This window comes from Mustelus asterias, chromosome 5 (assembly GCF_964213995.1).
Source record: "Mustelus asterias chromosome 5, sMusAst1.hap1.1, whole genome shotgun sequence".
In the NCBI taxonomy this organism is placed as follows: Eukaryota; Metazoa; Chordata; class Chondrichthyes; order Carcharhiniformes; family Triakidae; genus Mustelus; species Mustelus asterias.
Window position 1 is genome coordinate 14,684,020 of NC_135805.1, and position 26,133 is coordinate 14,710,152.

A 26,133-nucleotide genomic window follows, 5' to 3' on the forward strand; every position below is an offset into this window, starting at 1 on the left:
TCGGGGTCAATTTAGCATGGCCAATCACATCTGCACATCTTTGGACTGTGGGAGGAAACCCACGCAGACATGGGGAGAACGTGCAACTCCAAACAGACAGTAACCCAAGCCGGGAATCAAACCCGGGTCCCTGGCGCTGTGAGGCAGCAGTGCTAATCACTGTGCCACTGTGCTGCCCATTCTGAGGCGGTTAGCCAGGTTTGAAGACACTAATAGATGTGAATATCCATCTATCTTGCTTCCTGCTCCCAATAGCTAATCAGCAAGCCTGTGTTGGTGCTGTACATTAAATAAAACTGGTTGTCCCAAGTGTGCTTTTACTCGATTGTCTATCTGCTGCCTTCGCCAGTGGTGTTGACGACGAATAAGATTAAATTGCACTGGCTGGGGATGCTGACGAATCCTGGATTCCACTTCTGTGAGCATTAATCTCTTTGTACATCCCCAAAGTGACCATTCTTCGTGTGGTCAGTCTTGATATTGGGCTGTCAATCACTCCAAGCAGCACCTTCTCGAAGGGTAGTTGGTGGGTGCAGGAGCCCTGGCTGACTTCTCCCCTTCCTTGCCTGGTGGTGCTGAGACTGATACCAGAAGCCTGGCCAGGATGGTTCCTTGCTGTGACCTGGGCCATTCCTGAACCTGAGATTTTCCTCTCCTGTGTAGCTTTGCACTGCATTTGAAAGGAACAAGGAAAGCTTCTATATAACTGAGAGAAACTTTAACCCAGGACTTTAACTCTTTGATTTTTAGGCAACAGATCATGGCTGCCTTAAACGCACAAACTGCCGTGCAGTTCCAGCAGTATGCAGCCCAGCAGTATCCTGGTAACTTCGAGCAGCAGCAACTCCTGATCCGTCAACTTCAAGAACAGCACTACCAACAGTACATGCAGCAGCTGTACCAGGTGCAGCTAGCACAGCAGCAGGTAAGGGTGGCACGTCAGTGAACAAGCAGTGAAAGGGGGTGGGTGTTCAGTGAATGAGACATTATCCTCTACAGGGTGGATACAAGTTTGAGAAGCTTTTCTGTCCCGGTACTACACGGCTTTCGACATTAATTCCTGCTGCTTCAGAACTGTTAAAGTTTTTTAAAAAGTTTATTTATTGGTCACAAGTATATGGCTTACATTAACACTGCAATGAAGTTACTGTGAAATTCCCCTAGTCGCCACACTCTGGCGCCTGTTCGGGTCAATGCACCCGACTATTGGAAGAAACCGGAGTACCTGGAGGAAACCCACGCAGACCCAAGCCGGGAATCGAACCCAGGTCCCTGGCGCTGTGAGGCAGTAGTGCATGGCGCTGTGAGGCAGTAGTGCGTGGCGCTGTGAGGCAGTAGTGCATGGCGCTGTGAGGCAGTAGTGCATGGCGCTGTGAGGCAGTAGTGCATGGCGCTGTGAGGCAGTAGTGCATGGCGCTGTGAGGCAGTAGTGCATGGCGCTGTGAGGCAGTAGTGCATGGCGCTGTGAGGCAGTAGTGCATGGCGCTGTGAGGCAGTAGTGCATGGCGCTGTGAGGCAGTAGTGCATGGCGCTGTGAGGCAGTAGTGCATGGCGCTGTGAGGCAGTAGTGCATGGCGCTGTGAGGCAGTAGTACATGGCGCTGTGAGGCAGTAGTGCATGGCGCTGTGAGGCAGTAGTGCATGGCGCTGTGAGGCAGTAGTGCATGGCGCTGTGAGGCAGTAGTGCATGGCGCTGTGAGGCAGTAGTGCATGGCGCTGTGAGGCAGTAGTGCATGGCGCTGTGAGGCAGTAGTGCATGGCGCTGTGAGGCAGTAGTGCATGGCGCTGTGAGGCAGTAGTGCATGGCGCTGTGAGGCAGTAGTGCATGGCGCTGTGAGGCAGTAGTGCATGGCGCTGTGAGGCAGTAGTGCATGGCGCTGTGAGGCAGTAGTTCTTGGCGCTGTGAGGCAGTAGTGCTTGGCGCTGTGAGGCAGTAGTGCTTGGCGCTGTGAGGCAGTAGTGCTTGGCGTGTGAGGCAGTAGTGCTTGGCGCTGTGAGGCAGTAGTGCATGGCGCTGTGAGGCAGTAGTTCTTGGCGCTGTGAGGCAGTAGTTCTTGGCGCTGTGAGGCAGTAGTGCATGGCGCTGTGAGGCAGTAGTGCATGGCGCTGTGAGGCAGTAGTGCTTGGCGCTGTGAGGCAGTAGTGCTTGGCGCTGTGAGGCAGTAGTGCTTGGCGCTGTGAGGCAGTAGTGCTTGGCGCTGTGAGGCAGTAGTGCTTGGCGCTGTGAGGCAGTAGTGCTTGGCGCTGTGAGGCAGTAGTGCTTGGCGCTGTGAGGCAGTAGTGCTTGGCGCTGTGAGGCAGTAGTGCTTGGCGCTGTGAGGCAGTAGTGCTTGGCGCTGTGAGGCAGTAGTGCTTGGCGCTGTGAGGCAGTAGTGCTTGGCGCTGTGAGGCAGTAGTGCTTGGCGCTGTGAGGCAGTAGTGCTTGGCGCTGTGAGGCAGTAGTGCTTGGCGCTGTGAGGCAGTAGTGCTTGGCGCTGTGAGGCAGTAGTGCTTGGCGCTGTGAGGCAGTAGTGCTTGGCGCTGTGAGGCAGTAGTGCTTGGCGCTGTGAGGCAGTAGTTCTTGGCGCTGTGAGGCAGTAGTGCCTGGCGCTGTGAGGCAGTAGTTCTTGGCGCTGTGAGGCAGTAGTTCTTGGCGCTGTGAGGCAGTAGTGCTTGGCGCTGTGAGGCAGTAGTGCTTGGCGCTGTGAGGCAGTAGTGTTTGGCGCTGTGAGGCAGTAGTGCTTGGCGTGTGAGGCAGTAGTGCTTGGCGCTGTGAGGCAGTAGTGCATGGCGCTGTGAGGCAGTAGTTCTTGGCGCTGTGAGGCAGTAGTTCTTGGCGCTGTGAGGCAGTAGTTCTTGGCGCTGTGAGGCAGTAGTGCATGGCGCTGTGAGGCAGTAGTGCATGGCGCTGTGAGGCAGTAGTGCTTGGCGCTGTGAGGCAGTAGTGCTTGGCGCTGTGAGGCAGTAGTGCTTGGCGCTGTGAGGCAGTAGTGCTTGGCGCTGTGAGGCAGTAGTGCTTGGCGCTGTGAGGCAGTAGTGCTTGGCGCTGTGAGGCAGTAGTGCTTGGCGCTGTGAGGCAGTAGTGCTTGGCGCTGTGAGGCAGTAGTGCTTGGCGCTGTGAGGCAGTAGTGCTTGGCGCTGTGAGGCAGTAGTGCTTGGCGCTGTGAGGCAGTAGTGCTTGGCGCTGTGAGGCAGTAGTGCTTGGCGCTGTGAGGCAGTAGTGCTTGGCGCTGTGAGGCAGTAGTGCTTGGCGCTGTGAGGCAGTAGTGCTTGGCGCTGTGAGGCAGTAGTGCTTGGCGCTGTGAGGCAGTAGTGCTTGGCGCTGTGAGGCAGTAGTGCTTGGCGCTGTGAGGCAGTAGTTCTTGGCGCTGTGAGGCAGTAGTGCTTGGCGCTGTGAGGCAGTAGTTCTTGGCGCTGTGAGGCAGTAGTGCTTGGCGCTGTGAGGCAGTAGTGCTTGGCGCTGTGAGGCAGTAGTGCATGGCGCTGTGAGGCAGTAGTTCTTGGCGCTGTGAGGCAGTAGTTCTTGGCGCTGTGAGGCAGTAGTGTTTGGCGCTGTGAGGCAGTAGTGTTTGGCGCTGTGAGGCAGTAGTGTTTGCCATTGTGCCACCCATAGGAAAATTAAAAGCCGTTAGGCTTTAAATAATTGGGTAGAATGTACTGCAAGTATCACAGGCTCACTTTGTCATTGTGTTGTTGTCAATTGACTGGTTAAAATGTTTTGGGCAAATTAAATTTGAGGGACCCAAACCAAAATTCTTGGCTCAGATGAGACCAAAATTAACATAGGGAGACATTGTGGCCATTCAGCCCATCCATTCCATGATGGCTCTCTGTGGAGTAATCCAGTTAATCCCATTCCTCTGCTTTACCCCCATGACTCTAAGTTTATTTCCTTTGCGTGTCCATCCAATTTTCTTTAGAAGCCATTCATTGTCTCCATTTCCTCTGCCATGGGTAGCTCCAGGTCATTACCACTTGCTACATCTTACCCCTCCATCGCTTGGCAACTTCTTAATTCTGTGTCCTCTAGTCCTCGTGCCATCAGCCAATGGAACACTTTTTTTTCTTTGGTTTGATTTATTATTGTCACATATATTGGTATACAGTGAAAAGTATTGTTTATTGCGCGCTATACAAAGTATACTGTTCATAGAGAAGGAAAGGAGAGGGTGCAGAATGTAGTGTTACAGTCATAGCTAGGGTGTAGAGAACGATAAGAGATTGAACTAGAGCATTGATAGAGAGTTTAAGAGTTAGAGTACAGTTTTAAAAGCATAGAACGAGATTAAAAGAACTGCAGGGTATACTGGGGACAGCTTGCAAGAAGTCGCCACGCTCCTAGTCTACCTGTCATGACCTTATACAGCTCTATCAAATCACCCCTTTTGCATTGAATATCGATCTTGATAACCATGCACTGAGGGAGGCTGAGCGGAAGTAGTGGAATGTTGTTAGCTGGAAGGACATCTGAAAGGAGAAAAGTAAATGGTCATTCCAGAGCCAATTGGATGGGTTTGGAATCAAAGTTATAGAATTGAAGTTATTAAATCCCTACAGTGCAGAAGGAGGCCATTCGGCCCATCGAGTCTGCACTGACCACAATCCCACCCAGGCCCTATTCCCATAACCCCACATATTTACCCTAGCATGGCCAATCAACCTAACCTGCACATCTTTGGACTGTGGGAGGAAACTGGAGCACCCGGGAGGAAACCCACGCAGATATAGGGAGAATGTGCAGACTCTGCTCACACAGTGACCCGAGTCACTGGCGCTGTGAAGCAGCAGTGCTAACCACCGTTTCTGGCGCAAGGATTTGGGGTAGGGCTCTAAGTGAAGTTGACAATACAAGGGCTTCTTGAACTTGGTGATCCTTCCCCGAGCATTCTGATCCTGTCTGAGCTCTTGGGGAAATGTGCAGCATGTGAAAGTTTTATTATCACTTGCGATTTTTGCCGACCTCGGGCCAGCACGTCCTGCCTTCCAGCTGCTGATTCCTCACTGAGCAGTTAAACAATATAGACCACAATTGTCTCAGCATTGTGACCAGCGGTGTGCCTCAGGGATCGATGCTGGGCCCACTGTTATTTGTCATTTATGTTAATGATTTGGATGAGAATTTAGGAGGCATGGTTAGTAAGTTTGCAGATGACACCAAGATTGGTGGCATAGTGGACAGTGAATGAGATTATCTCGGATTGTAACGGGATCTTGATCAGTTGAGCCAGTGGGCTGATGAATGGCAGATGGAGTTTAATTTAGACAAATGCGAGGTGATGCATTTTGGTAGATTGAACCAGGGCAGGACTTACTCAGTTAATGGTAGGGCATTGGGGAGAGTTACAGAACAAAGAGATCTAGGGGTACATGTTCATAGCTCCTTGAAAGTGGAGTCACAGGTGGACAGAGTGGTGAAGAAGGCATTCGGCATGCTTTGTTTCATCGGTCAGAACATTGAATACAGGAGTTGGGACATCTTGTTGAAGTTGTACAAGTCATTGGTAAGGCCACACTTTGAATACTGTGTACAGTTCTGGTCACCCTATTATAGAAATTATATTAAACTAGGAAGAGTTCAGAAGAGATTTACTCGGATACTACCAGGACTTGATGGATTGAGTTATAAGGAGAGGCTGGATAGACTGGGACTATTTTCGCTGTAGCCTAGAAGGCTGAGAGATGATTTTATAGAGGTCTTTAAAATAATGAGGGGCATAGATCAGCGAGATAGTCAATATATTTTCCCAAAGGTAGAGGAGTCTAAAACTAGAGGGCAGAGATTTAAGGTGAGAGGGGAGAGATACAAAAGGGTCCAGAGGGGCAATTTTTTCATACAGAGGGTGGTGAGTGTCTGGAACAAGCTGCCAAAGGTAGTAGTAGAGGCGGGTACAATTTTGTCTTTTAAAAAGCGTTTAGACAGTTACATGGGTACGATGGGTATAGAGAGATACGGGCCAAATGCAGGCAATTGGGACTAGCTTAGGGGTTTTTAAAAAAAGGGGTGGCATGGACAAGTTGGGCCGAAGAGCCTGTTTCCATGCTGTAAACCTCTGACTATTCACTGCCCAGTCTGTGTTCAGGTCGCTCCCCTCAACCAGAGCACGACAACTGTGCTCAGTCTTGACTGGAAGCGGAAAACAAATCCATATTCCTGCTTCTGAGCAGACCTCCAGTCCAATTGGTGGTGTGTCTGTACAAATGTCAAGTTACAGTTGGATTGGCTGTGACACCTCATAGTTGAATAGCACACTGAGGCCATTCAGCCCATTGAGTCCATACTGCTGCTCTGTTGTAAGGTCAGGGATCCTTTTTTCCAAAAATGGAGACTGAAGCTCAAGAATAATTTAGTAGTTTCTTGAGAAACAACAGTTTTTTTGTGTAAAATGCGTAGCCTTAAAGCTCTGACCCTTTACAAATGAAAGTAGTTTCGCTGGCAGTCATTTGTCTTGCACTAAGGAGTCTCTCAACACCAGGTTAAAGTCCAACAGGTTTATTTGGAATCACGTGCTTTTGGAGCGCTGCTCCTTCTTCAGGTGAGTACCAGGTGGTGTTGTGAGACTTCTTACTGTGCCCACCCCAGTCCAACGCCGGCATCTCCACACTTGTCTTACATTCTCAGCTTTCTTCTCTTGTCCCCTATCTTCTCAAGCTGACTGAGGGATTTGGTAGTTAGGGAAGCTTCTTCTGCTAACGAGGACTACCCCCTTTCCCTCCGAACACCCATTTTTATACCGTGTTTCTCGGGGCTGTTACTTTACCCTATTGTCGGTGATTTGTTTGAGCTTGTCTGGCCAATGAGCAGAGGTCAGGTACCCAAGGTGTAATCTGCCACCTGCCCATCACTTAAGCCTGAGGCCACCTTGCAGCTTCATAGAAATCATAGAAACCCTACAGTACAGAAAGAGGCCATTCGGCCCATCGAGTCTGCACCGACCACAATCCCACCCAGGCCCCACCCCCCATATCCCTACATATTTACCCGCTAATCCATGCATCCCAGGACACTAAGGGGCAATTTTAGCATGGCCAATCAACCTAACCTGCTTATCTCGTGTTTGGTACTATCTATTAACTAACTTCCGGCAGGAGTCTGGATTCTCCTCGGTTGTTATCCTAGTTTGCCTTTGTCTCTGGCTGCAAATAACTTTTTTCTTTGGAGTGAGAGGGAGAAAAGAAACAGCCTCCTATCAGCATGTTTCATAATATGCCTTTTAATTCTGTAACAATGATAAATATTCTTAAAGATACCCATTTCTTGCACTGTAGAGCAGTCAGCCCCATTTGCCAATTCTATCCCTCTATCCCTGCAAGTTTATTTCCCTTAAGTGCCCACCCAGCTTCCTTTAGAAATCCTTGATAGTCTTCTTCCACCACACCAGGCCTTTACACTTGCTGCATTAATTTCTTCTTTCTCACACCCCTCCTGCATACTTTGTCCAAAATCTTAAATCCCTGTCCTCTAGTGCTTTTAAAGTTTAGATTTATTTATTATCGTCAGAAGTAGACATACATTAACACAGCAATGAAGTTACTGTGAAAATCCCCTAGTTGCCACACTCCGGCCCATGTCGGGTACACTGAGGGAGAATTTAGCGTGGCCAATGCACCTAACCAGTTTTTTGGAGTGTGGGAGGAAACTGGAGCACTCAGAGGGAACCCATACAGACTCGGGGAGAACTTGCAGACTCCATGCAGACAGTGACCCAAGCCGGGAATCGAACCCGGGTCACTGGCGCTGTGAGGCAACGGCGCTAACCACTGCGCCACTGTCCTTGTACCATGGGCTAATGGGAACAGTTAATTATTTGTCTAACCTTCATAATCTTGTATCCCTCGATCAAATCATGCCCCAAGCTCCTTTGCTCCAAGGAGAACAGCCCCAGCTGCTCCTACCTAAACTGTAGTTAAAATTCCTCATCCTACCATTCTGGTGAAGCTGTTCTTCACTCTGAAGAATCCACACACCCTTCATAAAGTGTGGTGACCAGAACTGATGCAATTATCTTGTTGCAGTCTAACCAGAACGGTTCAGTGCAACTTTGATTTTGTACTCAATTCCTCTGTTTATGAAACGCAAGATCCCACGTGCTTTGCCAATTGTTCTCTCAATATATCGTGCTGCCAACAATGCACATGAACCCCCAGATTCCTCTGTTCCTGTACACACTTCAGGACTGTGCCATTAAATGCTCTGACTGAACAGAATATACAAGCTCATGTAAATAGCTTCCAGTTGAGCAGGTACAAAAGGGTAACCAGTGTTCTTGCAGCCGCAGCTCTGCGAGGACTCAACTTTCAGGGTAATAAAAAATACTATTCTACCCTAAACTAATCAAAGAAATGCCTATCAAAAATCCTAATATGGGCTTGTTATGTGATGAGTTCCTACTAGTCGTGCCTAGGAAAAAACAATAAGCTTATGTTGTCTTTGGATTTCTCTGGTCCCTACAGGCAACACTACAGAAACAGCAGGAGTCAATAGTATCAACAACCCACATTGGAGTAGGAGAGGTCCCGACGGTGAATGGACAGACAACTACACACACAGAACCTCCGGAAAAAGAGCCAGAGCCAGAGTCTTCAGAAGAGGTGTTGGAAAATGGACCAAAAGGTAGAAATTTGAGTTTGTTAACCAGCCTCTGTCCTGTCCTCCACCTACTCTTCCCGGAGGTCCAGATACTTCCTGTTGGAGACCTGCTCCTTGATCACTTAGTTATGTTGGAACTCCAGTGCAGTATCAAGGCATCACTACAAAACCAAAGGTGCCATTCTATTCTTTTTAATGAGGTGTTAAATGAGGACCTGCTTGCCTGCTGAGGTGATGTTATATATCCAATGGTATTCAGAGGGTCTAGAAATTGCCCGAGTTCCCTGGGACCTTGCATTGCATAAACCGAGTGGTTTAACTTGTAGAGGAATGGCAGTGGTTGATTGTATTGGGTTGATTGTATTGGGTTGTCTCTGAGACACGGGATTGGGATGACACAGTGCAAGAATATATGTCTTTAATTGTCTAAATTGCTCACACTGCATCGGTTTTCAAACCGTCCCCCCAGGTATTATTGACACGCTCCCAGGAGCTTCCTTTTCTAGCTGCCATCAGATGCTCGGTGGCAGCCAGTACAGGGACACCAGGGATGTTTCCTTTTTAATGATGTACAATAGAAATAAAAACTCAGCAAGTCTTTTTTATTCTTTGATGAGATGTGAGCGTTACTGGCAAGGCCAGTGTTTGTTGCCCTTCAGAAGGTGGTTAGGAGGGGAATTCCAGACTTTTGATCCAGCAGCAGCGATATAGTTCCAAGTCAGGATGGTGTGTGGCTTGGAGGGGAAGTTGCAGGTGGTGGTGTCCCAGGTATCTGCTGCCCTTGTCTTTCTGGGTTGTAGGGGTTATGGATTAATACAGAAAAAGTGAAAGTTGCTAAATGTAACCAAACCAGCCTCCTATTCATTGACTCCGTCTACACTGCCCGCTGCCTCGGAAAAACAACCAGCATAATCAAGGACCCCACGCATCCAGGACATTCTCTCTTCCACCTTTTCCCATCGGGAAAAAGATACAAAAGTCTGAAGTCACGTACCGACCAACTCAAGAACAGCTTCTTCCCTGCTGTAATCAGACTTTTGAATGGACCCATCTTGTGTTAAGTTGATCTTTCTCTACACCCTAGCTCTGACTGTAATACTACATTCTGCACCCTTTCCTTCTCCCCTATGCACTCAATGAACAGTATGCTTTGTCTGAATAGCGTGCAAGAAACAATACATGTGACAATAAATCAGATCATGTAATGTGCAGATGTCAGATGACCTCACATGCCACCCTTATGCAGGCAGTTTGAAAAACTCTGATCTATATCTCAAATTGCTATTTCCAATATGGGAAGATGAACACCATTATCTTCTCTCCCTGATACCTGTCTGAAGCTGAACCAGACTTTTCACAATCTCGGTGTCATATGTGACCTCAAGATGAGTTGTTAACCCTATCCACAGCATCACAAAGACTGCCTTCTTCGACCGCCTCCATTTCACCCAGGTCTACCTCTGCTTTCTCTCTTCTACTGAACCCCTCATTCATGCCCTTGACTTGTCTATTCCAGCACACTCCTGGCTAACCTCCCACCCTCTGTAAAATTTAGGTCATCCAAAGCTCTCCTATCTGTGTCCTGACTCAGACCATAGAACCATAGAAAATTACAGCTCAGAAACAGGCCTTTTGGCCCTTCTTGTCTGTGCCGAACCATTTTATGCCTAGTCCCACTGACCTGCACTTGGACCATATCCCTCCACACCCCTCTCATCCATGAACCCGTCAGCTCATCCGGCAGCTCATTCCACACTCCCACCACTCTCTGCGTGAAGAAGCCCCCCCTAATATTCCCTTTAAACTTTTCTCCTTTCACCCTTAACCCATGCCCTCTGGTTTTTTTCTCCCCTAGCCTCAGTGGAAAAAGCCTGCTTGCATTCACTCTATCTATACCCATCAAAATCTTATACACCTCTATCAAATCTCCCCTCAATCTTCTACGCTCCAGGGAATAAAGTCCCAACCTATTCAATCTCTCTCTGTAACTCAGCTTCTCAAGTCCCGGCAACATCCTTGTGAACCTTCTCTGCACTCTTTCAATCTTATTTACATCCTTCCTGTAACTAGGTGACCAAAACTGTACACAATACTCCAAATTCGGCCTCACCAATGCCTTATATAACCTTACCATAACACTCCAACTTTTATACTCGATACTCCGATTTATAAAGGCCAATGTACCAAAGGCACTCTTTACGACCCTATCCACCTGTGACGTCACTTTTAGGGAATTCTGTACCTGTATTCCCAGATCCCTCTGTTCAACTGCACTCTTCAGAGTCCTACCATTTACCGAGTACGTTCTTCTTTGGTTTGTCCTTCCAAAGTGCAATATCTCACACTTGTCTGCGTTAAATTCCATTTGCCATTTTTCAGCCCATTTTTCTAGTTGGTCCAAATCCCTCTGCAAGCTTTGAAAACCTTCCTCACTGTCCACTACACCTCCAATCTTTGTATCATCAGCAAACTTGCTGATCCAATTGACCACATTATCATCCAGATCATTGATATAGATGACAAACAACAATGGACCCAACACCGATCCCTGCGGCACACCACTAGTCACAGGCCTCCACTCAGAGAAGCAATCCTCCACAGCCACTCTCTGACTTCTTCCATTGAGCCAGTGTCTTATCCAATTTACTACCTCCCCATGTATACCTTCCTAACTAACCTCCCGTGAGGGACCTTGTCAAAGGCCTTGCTGAAATCCAGGTAGACAACATTCACCGCCTTCCCTTCATCCACTTTCCTGGTAACCTCCTCGAAAAACTCTAATAGATTGGTCAAACATGACCTACCACGCACAAAACCATGTTGACTCTCCCTAATAAGTCCCTGTCTATCCAAATATTTGTAGATCCTATCCCGTATCACACCTTCCAATAACTTGCCCACCACCGACATCAAACTTACTGGCCGATAATTTCCCGGATTTCTTTTGGAACCTTTTTTAAACAACGGAACAACATGAGCCACCCTCCAATCATCCGGCACCTCCCCCGTGAATACTGACATTTTAAATATGTCTGCCAGGGCCCCTGCAAGTTCAACACTAGCTTCCCTCAAGGTCCGTGGGAATACCCTGTCCGGTCCGGATTTGCCTCAAGACAGCGAGCACCTCCTCCCCTTTAATCTGTAACGGTTCCATGGCCTCCCTACCAGTTTGCCCTATTTCCGTAGACTCCATGCCCGTTTCCTCAGTAAATACGGATGCAAAAAACCCATTTAGTATCTCCCCCATCTCTTTTGGTTCCATACACAGTGTACCACTCTGGTCTTCAAGAGGACCAATTTTATCCCTCACTATCCTTTTGCTCCTAACATACCCATAGAAGCTCCTTGGATTTTCCTTCACTCTGTCTGCCAAAGCAACCTCATGTCTTCTTTTAGCCCTCCTGATTTCCCTCTTAAGTAGCTTCTTGCACTTTTTATACTCCTCGAGCATCTGATCTGTTCCTTGCTGCCTGTACATTTCATACAACTCTCTCTTCCTCTTAATCAGTGTTACAATCTCCCTCGAGAACCAAGGTTCCTTATTCCTATTTACTTTGCCTTTAATCCTGACAGGAACATACAAACTCGGCACTCTCAAAATTTCTCCTTTGAAGGCCTCCCACTTTCCATTTACATCCTTACCAGAGAACAGCCTGTGCCAATCCACACTTCCCAGATCCCTTCTCATTTCATCAAATTTGGCCTTTTTCCAGTTCAGAACTTCAACCCGAGGACCAGATCTATCCTTATCCACGATCAGGTTGAAACTAATGGCATTATACAAAGAACAATACAGCACAGGAACAGGCCCTTCGGCCCTCCAAGCCCGCGCCGCTCCCCGGTCCAGGATTGAATCCTGAATCCAGGATCCCCGCCCAATTTTCCAGCCTATCTACATACCAATATCCTATCCACCGAGCTGTCCCTCACAGCTACGATGCTTTGTTCATCACAACCTATTAACTCACCCCCACCCCCCCATTCCAGACCATGTGATCTCCAGGGAGAGGCAAAAACCCAGAGTGAAAACCCCAGGGCCAATATGGGGGAAAAAAATCTGGGAAATTCCTCTCCGACCCCCTGAGGCGATCGAAACGAGTCCAGGAGATCACACTGGCCCTGATCGGAAAATGCTTCCCAACCCTATTCATTTCCACTTCCACGAACACCATATGAATTCCCTGCCCCCGAGACAGGTTCCCAACTATCCGCAGTCTCGCTCTGTACTGGCACCAGCAAGATGATCATAGAATGAAGCCTTGAAACAAGGAACAATTAGCCCGCGCCACTCCCTGGTCCAAACTAGACCACTCTTTTGTATCCCTCCATTCCCACTCCGTTCATATAGCTGTCTAGATAAGTCTTAAACGTTCCCAGTGTGTCCGCCTCCACCACCTTGCCCGGCAACACATTCCAGGCCCCCACGACCCTCTGTGTAAAATATGTCCTTCTGATATCTGTGTTAAACCTCCTCCCCATCACCTTGAACATATGACCCCTCGTGAACGTCACCACCGACCCGGGGAAAAGCTTCCCACCGTTCACCCTATCTATGCCTTTCATAATTTTATACACCTCTATTAAGTCTCCCCTCATCCTCCGTCTTTCCAAGGAGAACAACCCCAGTTTCCCCAATCTCTCCTCATAACCAAGCCCCTCCATACCAGGCAACATCCTGGTAAACCTCCTCTGTACTCTCTCCAAAGCCTCCACGTCCTTCTGGTAGCGTGGCGACCAGAACTGGACGCAGTATTCCAAATGCGGCCGAACCAACGTTCTATACATCTGCAACATCAGACCCCAACTCTTATACTCTATGCCCCGTCCTATAAAGGCAAGCATGCCATATGACTTCTTCACCACCTTCTCCACCTGTGACGTCACCTTCAAAGATCTGTGGACTTGCACACCCAGGTCCCTCTGCGTCTCTACACCCTTTATGGTTCTTCCATTTATCGTGTAGCTCCTCCCTACATTATTCCCACCAAAATGCATCACTTCGCATTTATCAGGATTGAACTCCATCTGCCATTTCCTTGCCCAAATTTCCAGCCTATCTATATCCTTCTGTAGCCTCTGACAATGTTCCTGATCACTGGATCCAAAGTGTTCCCTCACACTCACATCCATCACCTGCCCTAACTCATTTCCCAATAGGAGATCCAATATCGCATCCTCTCTAGTTGGCACCTCTATATACTGATGTAGAAAATTCTCCTGAACACATTTTACAAACTCTACCCCGTCTAAACCTTTAACAGTATGCGAGTCCCAATCTATATTTGGAAATTAAAATCCCCTACTATCACAACTTTGTGTTTCTTGCAGTTGTCAGCTATCTCTCCGCTGATTTGCTCCTCCAATTCTCGCTGACTATTGGGTGGTCTATAATACAACCCCATTAATGTGGTCATACCTTTCCTGTTTCTCAGCTCCACCCATAGGGCTTCTGTAGACAAGCTCCCTAATCTATCCTGCCTGAGTACCGCTGTAACATTTTCCCTGACCAACAATGCCACCCCCCCACCTTTTATCCCTCTGCCTCTATCCCACCTGAAACATTGGAACCCTGGAACATTGAGCTGCCAGTCCTGCCCCTCCTGTAGCCAAGTTTCACTAATGGCTATAATGTCATATTTCCACGTGTCTATCCACGCCTTCAGCTCATCTGCCTTCCCCACAATACTCCTGGCATTGAAATAGACACACCTCAAAAAATTATTTCCACCACACTCTACCCTTCCATTTGTGATTTTGCTTGAACTAACCTGTCTTTTTACCCCTGCTCCACTATCTGCTCTGGCACTCTGGTTCCCACCCCCCTGCAAATCTAGTTTAAACGCTCCCCAATAACACTAGCAAACCTCCCTGCAAGTATATTGGTCCCCTTGTAGTTTAGGTGTAACCCGTCTCTCTTGTACAGGTCCCACCTGCCCCAGAAGAGGTCCCAATGATCCAAGAATTGGAAACCCTGCCCCCTGCACCAGTTCCTCAGCCACGTGTTTATCCGCCCAAGCATCCTACTCCTGCCCTCGCTGGCATGTGGCTCAGGTAGCAATCCTGAGATTACTACCCTCGGGGTCCTGCTTTTTAACTTCCTTCCAAGCTCTTTGTACTTACTCTTTAGGACCTCCTCACTCTTCCTTCCCACGTCATTGGTACCGACATGTACCACGACATCTGGCTGATCACCTTCCCTCTTTAGAACGCTGTGCACGCGATCAGAGACATCGCTGACCTTGGCACCTGGGAGGCAACAAACCATGCGGGAGTCTCTGTCCCGACCACAGAACCTCCGGTCTGTACCTCTGACCATTGAGTCCCCTATCAGTACTGCTCTCCTCTTCTTCATTCCACCCTTATGCGCTGTAGAACCAGACTCAGTATCAGAGTTCCGGCTGTCGCAGCTTGTCCCAGGTAAAGCATCTCCCACAACAGTATCCAATTCAGTATACCTGTTGTGGAGGGGTATGTCCACAGGGGAACCCTGCTCTGCCTGTCCTTTCACACTGCCATTTCCTCTCCTTACAGTAACCCAAATTCCTGTGCTCTGCTGCTTAGGTGTAACTATCTCCCTAAAGCAACTGTCTATATACGTCTCATTCTCCCGAATTAGATGGCGGTCATCAAGCTCCTTCTCCAGTTCCCTAACACGCTTTGCTTGCAGCTGAATGCATCTTTTGCAGGTGCTGTCGTCAGGGATACCGGAGGTCTCCCTGATCTCCCACATCCTGCAAGAGGAGCATTCCAACATCTTGCCTGGCATATTTTCTTTTGCTCTGGGGGAATACAGGAATAAACTTTCTGAAAAAGAAAAAAAAAGGAAAAAAAACCTACTCTCGCCTCTGCCTGTTCTCGCCGAAGCCTGTTTTGAGCCAAAGCCCTTCAGCTCTCACTCTGTCCCCTGCTCACTCCACTGCCCGCTAACGACGCTGCCCGCTCAAAGGTGCGGCCTACTTTTAAACCCTCCAAAACCTTCCCAGGCTGCTGCTGGGCCTATTTCCTGTTTTGAAAAAAACCTCCGATTTTTTTCACAAATTTAACTGAAAAATAAATAAATAAATTAGTGCACAAACAAGCTCTCTTACCCTCAGCCTGCTCCTGTGGAACAATGAGGCTGAAACCTCCAAGGTAAGCACTTTTAAACCCTCCAAGACCCTTGCATAATGCAGGAACTTCAGAGCCAGTGTAGCTATTTCATGGCCAATGTAGCTTTACCAGTGCAGGAACATCGTGGCCAACCCCTAGCTATGGCTGATGTTTTGTTACTCCCACCCTATTGCTCAGGTAAATACAAACATGCAAATTAGAATCAGGAGTAGGCCCCTCGAGCCTGCTCCACCATTCAATAAGATCGTGGTTGATCTGATTGTAACCTCAACCCTACATTCCTGCCGACCCCCCGATAACCTTTCACCCCCTCATTAATCAAGAATCCATCAGCTCTGCCTTAAAAATATTCAGACTCTGCTTCCACTGCTGTTTGAGGAAGTGTGTTCCAGAGACACTCAACCCTCTGAGAAAACATTTCTCCTCAGCTCTGCTTCAAATGAGCCATGCCTTATTTTTAAACAGTGACCCTAATTCTGGACTCTCCAATAAAAGGAAACATCCTCTTCATGTCAATCCTGTCAATAACCCTCAGAATCTTAAAGGTTTTGATCAAATTGCCTCTTACTCTTCTAAACTCGAGTGAATTCAAACCTAACCTCTCCACCTTTCCTCAAGACAACCTGCCCATTCCTTATATTAGTCTAGTACGGCACAGTGGTTAGCACTGCTGTCTCACAGCGCCAGGGACCCAGGTTTGATTCCTGGCTTGGGGGTCACTATTTGAGTGGAGTCTGCACGTTCTCCCCGTGTCTGCATGGGTTTCCATCGGGTGCTCCGGTTTCCTTCCACAGTCCAAAGACATGCTGGTTAGGTGCATTGGCCGTGCTAAATTCTCCCTCAGTGAACCCGAACAGGCACCGGAGTGTGGCGACTAGGGGATTTTCACAGTAACTTCATTGCAGTGTTAATGTCAGCCTACTTGTGACAAATAAATAAAACTTTAAAAACTTTAAACCTTCTCTGAACTGTTTCTAATGCATTTACATCTTTCCTTAAATAAGGAGACCAATACTGTACACAACACTCCAGGTGTGGTCTCACCAATTCCCTGTACAACTGAAGCATAACCTCCCTACTTTTCTATTCAATTCCCCTCACGATAAATTATAACATTCTATTCGTTTTCCTAATTACTGGCTGTACCTTTAGACTAGCCTTTTATGATTCATGCACAAGAACACTCTGACCGCTCTGCATTTCAGAGCTCTGCAATGTGTCGCCATTTAGATAATGTGCATCTTTTTATTCTTCCTCCCAAATGGAGAACTTCACACTTGCCCACATTATACTCCATTTGCCAGATTTTGGCCCACTAAATTGTGCTTTTGATAGCACCCAGCTTAGTGAACCCAGAGCAGGAATTAAACTTGGGAGCACCACCCTGCCCTGTCTCTGTTTGAAGACTGTCTTGACCTTGCACTCTTCATGCGATTTAATCGTGTAGTGTAAAGTTTTAACAGCACAGAAGGAGAGCCCCCTCCCCTCCCCTTTTTTCTGTGACCCTGTCGTTCACTTCAAATATTTATCCATCATACTCCTAAAATATGCAGTGGCCCCTGCCTAAAGCATAGTCCAACCGACCCTCAATGCAGCCAAACCCGCTGTACTGGTCGCTCAGACAATAGTTGTCTCCTTGTGAAAGCTGACATGAATTTTATTTTCAGCCCATTGTTTTTCCCCGTTCACATTGTTTTGGTCTACCTCATAAAGGAGACTCTCCATCTGACCCAGCAGCGTTAGGGCGCTTTGAGCTGGCTGGAGAATGGGCTGCCTGCCAGTTCAACACTGGGAAGCAGCGTGTTTTTATTTGTTTAGACTGGAGCACAGGGTGCATCATGTCAAAGGTAACAGAATAACTTGTGTTTATTTATCATTGTTAACATAGAACATCGCACAGTGCTTCACAGGGATACGAACAGTGCTTGGCACTGAAGCACTTGGAGATATTGAGACAAGTGACCAAAAAGCTTGGTCAAAGTTGTGGGGGGGGGGTGTATGGTGATGAGATAGCAGGAATTCCATGGCTTTAAGGCCTAGGCAGCTGAAGGTACAGCTGCCAGTGCTGGAGCGGTTAAAATGGTAGCACTGGAGGCCAGAATTAAAGGATTACAGGGATCTGATTGTGTTGGTCGGTCTGTTCCTCTCCCGATGTTTTCCGTCAGGTGGCTTTTGTAAATGACCCGCATTGCAATTCATCTTCCCACAGATGCCGCTCCAGTCATAGCAGCCCCCTCGATGTGGACCCGGCCTCAAATCAAAGACTTCAAGGAGAAGATCCGGCAGGATGCCGACTCTGTCATCACGGTGGGCCGGGGGGAGGTAGTAACCGTACGGGTGCCCACTCACGAGGAGGGCTCTTACCTCTTCTGGGAATTTGCTACAGACAGTTATGATATAGGCTTTGGTGTCTGCTTTGAATGGACGGATTCTCCAAACACCACAGTGAGCGTGCACGTCAGCGAGTCCAGTGACGACGAGGACGACGACGAAGGTATTGTGGGTGTGTTTGTGCCGAGGGGTTTGGTGGGAGGTGGGTGTGAGGGGAAAGCATGCAAATGTTTCGCCATGGGTCATTTCTCTCTGCGTAGTCAGGCACCCCTCACTATCCTCTTCTAAACGCTCTGACTCAGATTCCCCTGGTCTCCCCCTTGCTGCTTCACCCCACAGTGAGGCTCATTGTGATGCGTGACCAAGGCACACAGGAATAACTGGGATCCCTGGATAGTAGTCAGGAGTGGGAAGTCTCTCGGTCTCTGTAGCCGTGCTGCTCACCTACTTCCCAGGCTGGTTATAGCACACTGGCTGGCTAACCCAACACTGGGAACTTACTGTGTCACACAGGGTTTGTAATGTCACATCAGACAGTGCACTTACCTGGTAGAGGTTTGATGGGTGGTTGGAAGAGAGACATTGGGCTAACTACTCAGCATTGCCAGCTCACCTGGTCCAGCCTGGCAGTGGGCGTGATGTGTCATGATGTAAACTGTGGCTCACGCTGCACTTGTCTTGTTTGAATGGTCCAGTTCGATACTATCCTCAACCTGGCCTAATGGCTAAGCCTGGCTGAGTTAGCCGCGCAGTGTATGAAAGTAGCATTCTGTAATGGCACTGATCCTCCAGTCATCATCATCTCATGAGAACCCACATTACAAAACTGCCTCTTAAAGACTGTGGCCGATGTGCATTTCATGCCTTGCAGGAATATCCAAAAGAGAAATCATTAAAAATGCAGTAATTATTGTGTGACTAAATGGGGTGATGACGGTGGAGTAGGAGTGACCTTTTTACAACCCCACAAAGGCGTTGGCCCTTCCTCGCTGTGGGCTGAAGGGAGTGATTGAGTAGCACGTAACGACAATTCTCTGCTCCCAATTGAATGGTGCAGTGGGATGTTTTATAGTTGCCTATACAGGCAGATAGTTTAATGTTTAATGAGACATGGCCCCCTCCACCTTTGCAAGAGGCTCCCAATGATGTGTTTTTTTTATTCATCCGTGGGACATGGGTATCGCTGGCCGGCCAGCATTTATTGTCCATCTCTACCCGAGGGCATTTGAGAGGCAGCCACCTTGCTGTGGCCCTGGAGTCACACGAGTAGCATTCTTGGCCTTTTCTTTGTGCCTTCCCGTGATATGAATGTCACAGGGCAGAGCAGCATTTATTGCCCATCCCTAATTGCCCATGAACCGCCTCCTTGCCCGCAAGTGTGAGGCATGAAAGGCCATTTCAGAAATCAGCTAAACTCAACCGCATTGCAGTGGGGACAGGTAAGGACAGCAGAGTTCCTTCCTTAAAGGGAATTAGTGAACCAGGTGAATTTTGAACTTCCTCCATCACCATCACTGAAAATAACTTTTTATTCTGAACATAAGTTCCCAGCTGCTGAGGTGGGTTTTGAACTCCAGTCTCGGAGTTTATATGCCCAGGCCTCTAGTTACAACCACTGTGCTATTTTACCCCAAAATCAGAAGGCCGTGGCTCAGGTTACATTGCAGAATGGTATAATGTAATACTTACTCTAGGCTGACGCTCCAGTGTAGCTCTGGGGTTGTCTTTCACGCGAAACATTAAACCAAGGTCTTGTCTGCCCCCTCAGATGAAATTTAAAAGATTTTCTGGTATTAGTTTGAAGAGGAGCAAGGGAATTATCCCTGGAAGCCTTGCCAATATTCATCCCTTAACTAGCACCTGAAAACAGATAATCTGGTCATTATCGCATTGCTGTGGGAGCTTGCTGTGCGCATTATTGACAGCCGCATTTCCTAAATTACAACCGTGCCAACACTTAAAAGCATTTAATCCATTGTAAAGTAAAACCACTTCAGGACATCCAGAGGTTGTGAAAGGTGCTATAGAAATGCAATACTGAGGATGCGGAAAATCTGAAATATAAACAAAATGCTGGAAAGACTCAGCAGGTCTGGCAGCGTCTGTGGAGAGAGAAAGGATTCACTCTCTCTCTTGCTCGCTCCCCTGCTGTTTGGATACCGAGTGCCATTGATGAATGATTAGGAATGGGTTATTTCAGCTCCTGGAAGCCATGGCATTTGCGCGGGGCGGGGTGTGGAATGTGTGAGGGTATTTCTTCTCCCTTCATCAATGATTTGGGGTGTTGGTATGGGGCACATTATTTAATGTGGGGAAAGCCACTGACCAGAGAAACTTCTCCCACCCAAAGCCACGCACGGAAATATGGTGCTGGTATCTGATCTGGGATAAACAAATACCAGCCCCAATCGGGAGTCATTCCTGTGGATCTTCACCATGTCTGTGGCACAGTGGTTAGCACTGCTGCCTCACAGCACCAGGGACCTGGGTTCAATTCCCGGCTCGGGTCACTGTCTGTGCAGAGTCTGTACGTTCTCCCCATGTCTGCGTGGGTTTCCTCCGGGTGCTCTGGTTTCCTCCCACAGTCTGGAAGACGTGCTGGTTAGGTGCATTGGCTGTGCTAAATTCTCCCTCAGTGTACCCGAACAGGCACCGGAGTGTGGCGGCTGGGGGATTTTCACAGTAACTTCATTGCAGTGTTAATGTAAGCTTACTTTGTGACACTAATAAATAAACTTTAAAAAAGACTGGAAAAAAAAGTCCCAAGAACCTGGTCAGATCAAAGCAGCTCCTGTGCTTCAGGCGTCGCTTTGGGTGGGAGGTGGCGGAGCAGAGCTAATGTCGGGAATGGCTGACTGTGCCTCTGGCAGCAGGAAGATTCCACCGGCCTTTCAGCACCCTCGGGCACTGAGGGCGGTTTTAAAGGTTCATTCGAAAATCCTGACGATTGCTGTTTCCTGCAGACGGACCCAGTGAAGGAGAAAAAGTCAAGAAGGAGGCCAGCAAAGTTCAGGTAGACGAGGTGGTGCCGGTCTACAGAAGGGATTGCCATGAGGAAGTGTACGCCGGATCCCACCAGTACCCAGGCAGAGGGGTTTACCTCCTGAAATTCGACAATTCCTACTCACTGTGGAGGTCAAAATCGGTTTATTACAGAGTATATTATACCAGATAAAACCAAGCTTTTGGTTTGCCCTCACTTGGCACCTGCTTTTTTTTTTGTTTCCTTTTGTAAACTTTAATTTGCACATTGTGCATTGAAATAATTATCTAAATCATTCTATATAATAAATTGGGTGAAAGGATCTGCTACTGCAGTAATGAAAATCACTGCTAGGAATTGGTTTCATTAGACTTCTTCAGAGCTGTTACTGAGTTACTGATGACTGTCTGTTACATTGTGATGAGTGGTTAATACAACCTCTGTAGCCTGTAGAGTCTGGGGCAAATGGAGGATGGTTTAAGACAGAAATGCTTAAACAGATGTATAACAATCACCTGGCCGACCCACTTGAATAAGTACCTCAGCACAGTTATCTCTGACCATGGGCTCTCGCGGGTTTAAAAGTTTTGCCCTGTCCTGCCAAGCTCTGATGCCGCTGACATTACCATGCGATGTGGTTAAACTGAAAGTTTGTATGGGTTGTAAATCTGAAATCCAAAAGTGAGCAAAGCTGAGTTAACGTCCTTGTGTGTGGCCGCCATTGCTCTCAAAGCATCTCGCCGCCTGTCATCTTGACTCACGGACACTGTTTGGCTCACTTTGCACTCTGTTCGAAATGGAGACTTGTAACTCCAGTCATTCAGTCTCACGCCTCTTCCTGCTTTCAAATTAAAAAGACAAAATTCCCCCCCTCTTAATAGAATCGTCTAGGCTGCCTCCTCGGTTAATCTCCTTCCGTCCGTGAAACGTATTGTAGCCCCTGGGCAGGTGGAGGTGCCTGGGGTCTGCTCCCTGGAACTACTGTCCACAGCAGCTGTTCCTCAGTGTTCACTACCTGGTCCCCCTTGTTGAAGTAAGGTGACCCTCGGGATATTTATTGAAAGTGCCTGTTGAGACACTGGAGCCAGTTCCCTGAGCTCTTCAACTAATGCCTCGTTCTAGAGGAGAAGCTCGGTAACGGGCCAAGCACCGAGTGGTGGAGTACGTAACCACGCTTTGCTGGTGTTTGAGGACTGGCTTGGTTAAACCTGTGCCCCTCCCCCCTTCCAAACCCATTTCCCGTCACATGACTTGGTAAGTATACCAGCTAGTAAGATACTGAACTTCATTCTCCACTGTGCTGAGTTACAAATGCTCCCCTAGCTGACTGAGAGACCAGATTCATTTCCCTACCCGCTTGTCCAGTGATCCCAGCGACTGCTTATCCCTGTAATGCCCTCTGAAGCCACTACACTGCTGTCACTCTGCCTGGGCTCCCTGGTGAGGGATTAAAAATTACCCCTGGCTTGGCTTAAAAACGTAGAGATAAAGGAGGTGTCGGAAAAGTGGCGCCATTGACTTCTGTGGAGAGCTTAAATCCCGCTCGGGTAAGAAGCCTTTTGGAGCGCGGGCTGTCAATTGCACAGGAACTGCAGCATTTTCAATTGGACTTTCACTTTAACTTCCCCCTCTCTCGCAACTGATGGCAAAACACTTTCTGCACATTATAATCCTTGTCCAACGTTCCACCAACTCCATCTGTTTTGCACAGTTGCTTACATTCAAGAATGAAGTCCGGCAATGATTGGATGTGTTGAGGAGGAACATAAATAGTGAGCAGCACTTTCTCCGCCCCGATTTACCCCCATTGACAGTAAGTCAACAGTATTGAGTCTCAGTTTCATTCCTTGTGATGCTGGAAAGCTTCTGTTTTCCCCTCCTTGTATTGAAGATGCGCACTAAAACTTTCGCCCATCACTGTTTATATAAGCTTTTTATTCTGATTGTCGAGGCTGGCTGCTGATTACATTGAAAGAAAGACTATGCTTGTACATTCGAGGGATCACCCTTGGTGTAGCTCACTTGCTGGTCAAAAGCCCAGTTTAACTGTGACCCCCCCCCCTTTAACATCACCGTTCAGTTTCCCCCCTCCTGAGATTGTCAAAATGAATGTAAGTTCCGGGCTCTGGGTCGCCAGAACCCAGCCTGATGCACTTTTCCTGTAACTTAAAGCAAAAGCTTCACATCAGTTAACAAACTTGAGATAGACCCACAGTTGATGGACTTTCTTATATATATATATATATATATAATTTCTCACCTTTTATACCGCTGGTTTTTTTCAGCCAGTCAGGGTGTTGTGGCTCGTTCTAGAGGATGTTGCATTGTCACCAAAGCAGCCGCTGAAAATAACTTAAACGTTTCCTTTTGAAATTAATCTGACACTTCCTGGAGTGAGATTCGGGTCTGTCTGCATTGGTTTAGCTGCGACCTGTACAGTTCTGAGACGGCAGTTTCTGCAGGCAGTGTTTTTGTGTTTTTGCTTTCCTTTCACTCCCCTATATAAATAATTGTTTCTTTTAACACTTGTTTTGTACATAATACTTTTCTCCACTCCCTTTTTTCTTTTCGTGCTTTGTATTTACTGCTGTATTCCTCATTACAGACGCCACCAACTGTTTTATATATGGTTTGCGTTATCTAATTTCTAGAGGAACAAAGATGTGATGGACTCTTACTTGGCAGGGATGTGTTACTGGAAATGTGGCTCTGATGTTCTGACCTGTTACTCTTGCAGAGAATTTTCCCAGAATATTAAACTTGGAAAGATTTTATTGCCGTGGCTTGTTTTTTTTCCCTAACGATCATTGAACTTTTTCAGGAACCATTTCTTTGAATAATATATTTAATCTCCAGTTGAAATATGTTGAACTGCACTCTTAATTCCCCTCCCTTTCTTACTAAATATAACATTTGTTGTTTGTGGGGTTAATCGCAGCTTAAGAGATTGCAGGGGGATCTTGAAGATTGCAGGTGGACCGAAGATTGGCAAATGGAGTTCAATATAGCCGAGTTCGATTCCCGGCTTGGGTCACCGTCTGTGTGGAGATTTCCACTCCATCTGACGAAGGAGCAGCGAAAGCTAGTGGCGTTTGCTACCAAATAAACCTGTTGGACTTTAACCTGGTGTTGTTAGACTCCTTACTATGTGGAGTCTGCACAGGGTTCTCCCTGCGTCTGTGTGGGTTTCCTCCGGGTGCTCCGGTTTCCTTCCACAATCTGAAAGATGTGCTGGTTAGGTGCATTGACCCGAACAGGCGCCGGAGTGTGTCAATGAGAGGAATTTCACAGTAACTTCATTGCAGTGTTAATGTAAGCCCTACTTGTGACTAATAAATAAACTTTAACTTTATAAGCATGAGGTGTTGCATTTTGGAAAGTCAAACTAGGGTAGGACTTGTCCAGTGAATGGTAGGGCCCTGGCGAGTATTGAAGAACAGAGGGGCCTAGGAGTACAAGTACATCGCTGAAAGCGGCATCACAGGTAGACAGTTTGGTGAAGGTGTTTACCACACTGGCCTTCATCAGTCAGGCATTGAGTATAGGAGTTGGGACATTATGTTACGGTTGTATAAGTGGTTGGTGAGGCCGCACTTGGAGTATTGTGCCCAGTTTTGGTCACCTTGTTATGGGAAAGACATTGATAAACTGGAAAGAATGCAGAGAAAATTTACGAGGATTTTGCCAGGACTGGTGGGCCTGAGTTGTAGGGAGAGGTTGGCCAGGCTAGGACTTTATTCCTGGGAATGTAGGAGAATGAGGGCTGACCTTATTGAGGTATATAAAAACACGAGGGGCACAGATAGGATGGATGCACATAGTCTTTTTCCCAGGGAAGGGGAATTGAAAACTATAGGGCATAGGTTTAAGGTGAGAGGGGAAAGATTTAAAAGGGACCTGAGGGGCACCTTCTTCACACACAGGAATGAGCTACCAGAGAAAGTGGTTGAGGCAGGTTCAATAGCAACATTTAAAAAGTATTTGGATACGTACATGGATGGAAAAGGATCAGAGGGATATGGGCCAAATGCGGGCAATTGGGACGAGCTGGGAGGGCACCATGGTGAGCATGGACCGGTTGGGCCGAAGGGCCTGTTTCCATGCTGTATTGCTCTATGACTCTCTGTAATGTGATGATTCATTGGTCCTGTGAATAAACCTAGCTTTCTGCTCTGTTCTGGAAGAACAGTAAAATCGGAACCACAGTGTGATGGTGTGTGTGTGAAATTTAAAACACCGCCTGCTTCCGATTGTGAATCCTTCTGCATGCGATTCATTCTCGGTCCTTTAATGTGGCTGCCATGGCGTCACTGGCAAGGCTGACATTTATTGCCTCTGTCACCATGCCCTTGTATGGTGGCGGGTGAACCACTGCAGTCCGTGTGGTGAAGGTGCTTCTCCAATGCCGTATCAGTAGGTTGCTGGACCTCGTTAGAGTACAGGTAAGTGCCAATCCCATTGGAGAGCGACTGGATTCCACATATAGACCAAATCAGGTAAGGACAGACTGATTTTCTTCCCTAAATAAAGTTACTCATGTTACCACTGGTGGGTGAAACTAGAACTAGGGGGCATAGCCTCAAAATAAAAGGGAGCAGATTTAGGACTGAGTTGAGGAGGAACTTCTTCACACGAAGGGTTGTGAATCTGTGGAATTCCCTGCCCAGTGAAGCAGTTGAGGCTACCTCATTGAATGTTTTTAAGGCAAGGATAGATAAATTTTTGAACAGTGAAGTAATTAAGGGTTATGGTGAGCGGGCGGGTAAGTGGAGCTGAGTCCATGAAAAGATCAGCCATGATCTTATTGAATGGCGGGGCAGGCTCGAGGGGCCAGATGGCCTACTCCTGCTCCTAGTTCTTATGTATCCAAAATGTAAAGCACAGACGACAGGCCATTCATTTGACCCGTTAATGAATCAGTTGGTTGTTGTACGAGCGTTGCGTTGCTTGATAGGTTCTTTGTAGTTCTGGGTTTGTGTCGATGGCGCGGCCAGCATTTACTGCCCATTCCTAGTCCCCTTTGTGAAGTGGTGATGGTGAGTCACCACCATCATTCCTTGTGGCAGTTTGACAAAACTGACTCTGATCAAGAGTCAACCACACTGGCTCCACCTTGCTAAAGGTTTGGGACAAAGGTTTGTCAA

The 26,133-nt window shown here is 47.6% G+C and overlaps 1 protein-coding gene across 1 annotated transcript in view; it reads left to right on the forward strand.

The window, feature by feature from the left end:
• acbd3 (acyl-Coenzyme A binding domain containing 3) overlaps window positions 1–23,761 on the forward strand; it is a 74,674-nt gene extending 50,913 nt beyond the window's left edge. Inside the window, exons 5-8 of the mRNA XM_078212208.1 lie at window positions 751–925; window positions 8,430–8,589; window positions 17,885–18,169; window positions 20,970–23,761. Coding sequence (XP_078068334.1) covers window positions 751–925; window positions 8,430–8,589; window positions 17,885–18,169; window positions 20,970–21,181 — 832 coding nt within the window. The 3' untranslated portion in view covers window positions 21,182–23,761. The remainder of the gene's footprint in view (window positions 1–750; window positions 926–8,429; window positions 8,590–17,884; window positions 18,170–20,969) is intronic.
• The last annotated feature ends 2,372 nt before the right edge of the window (window positions 23,762–26,133 follow it).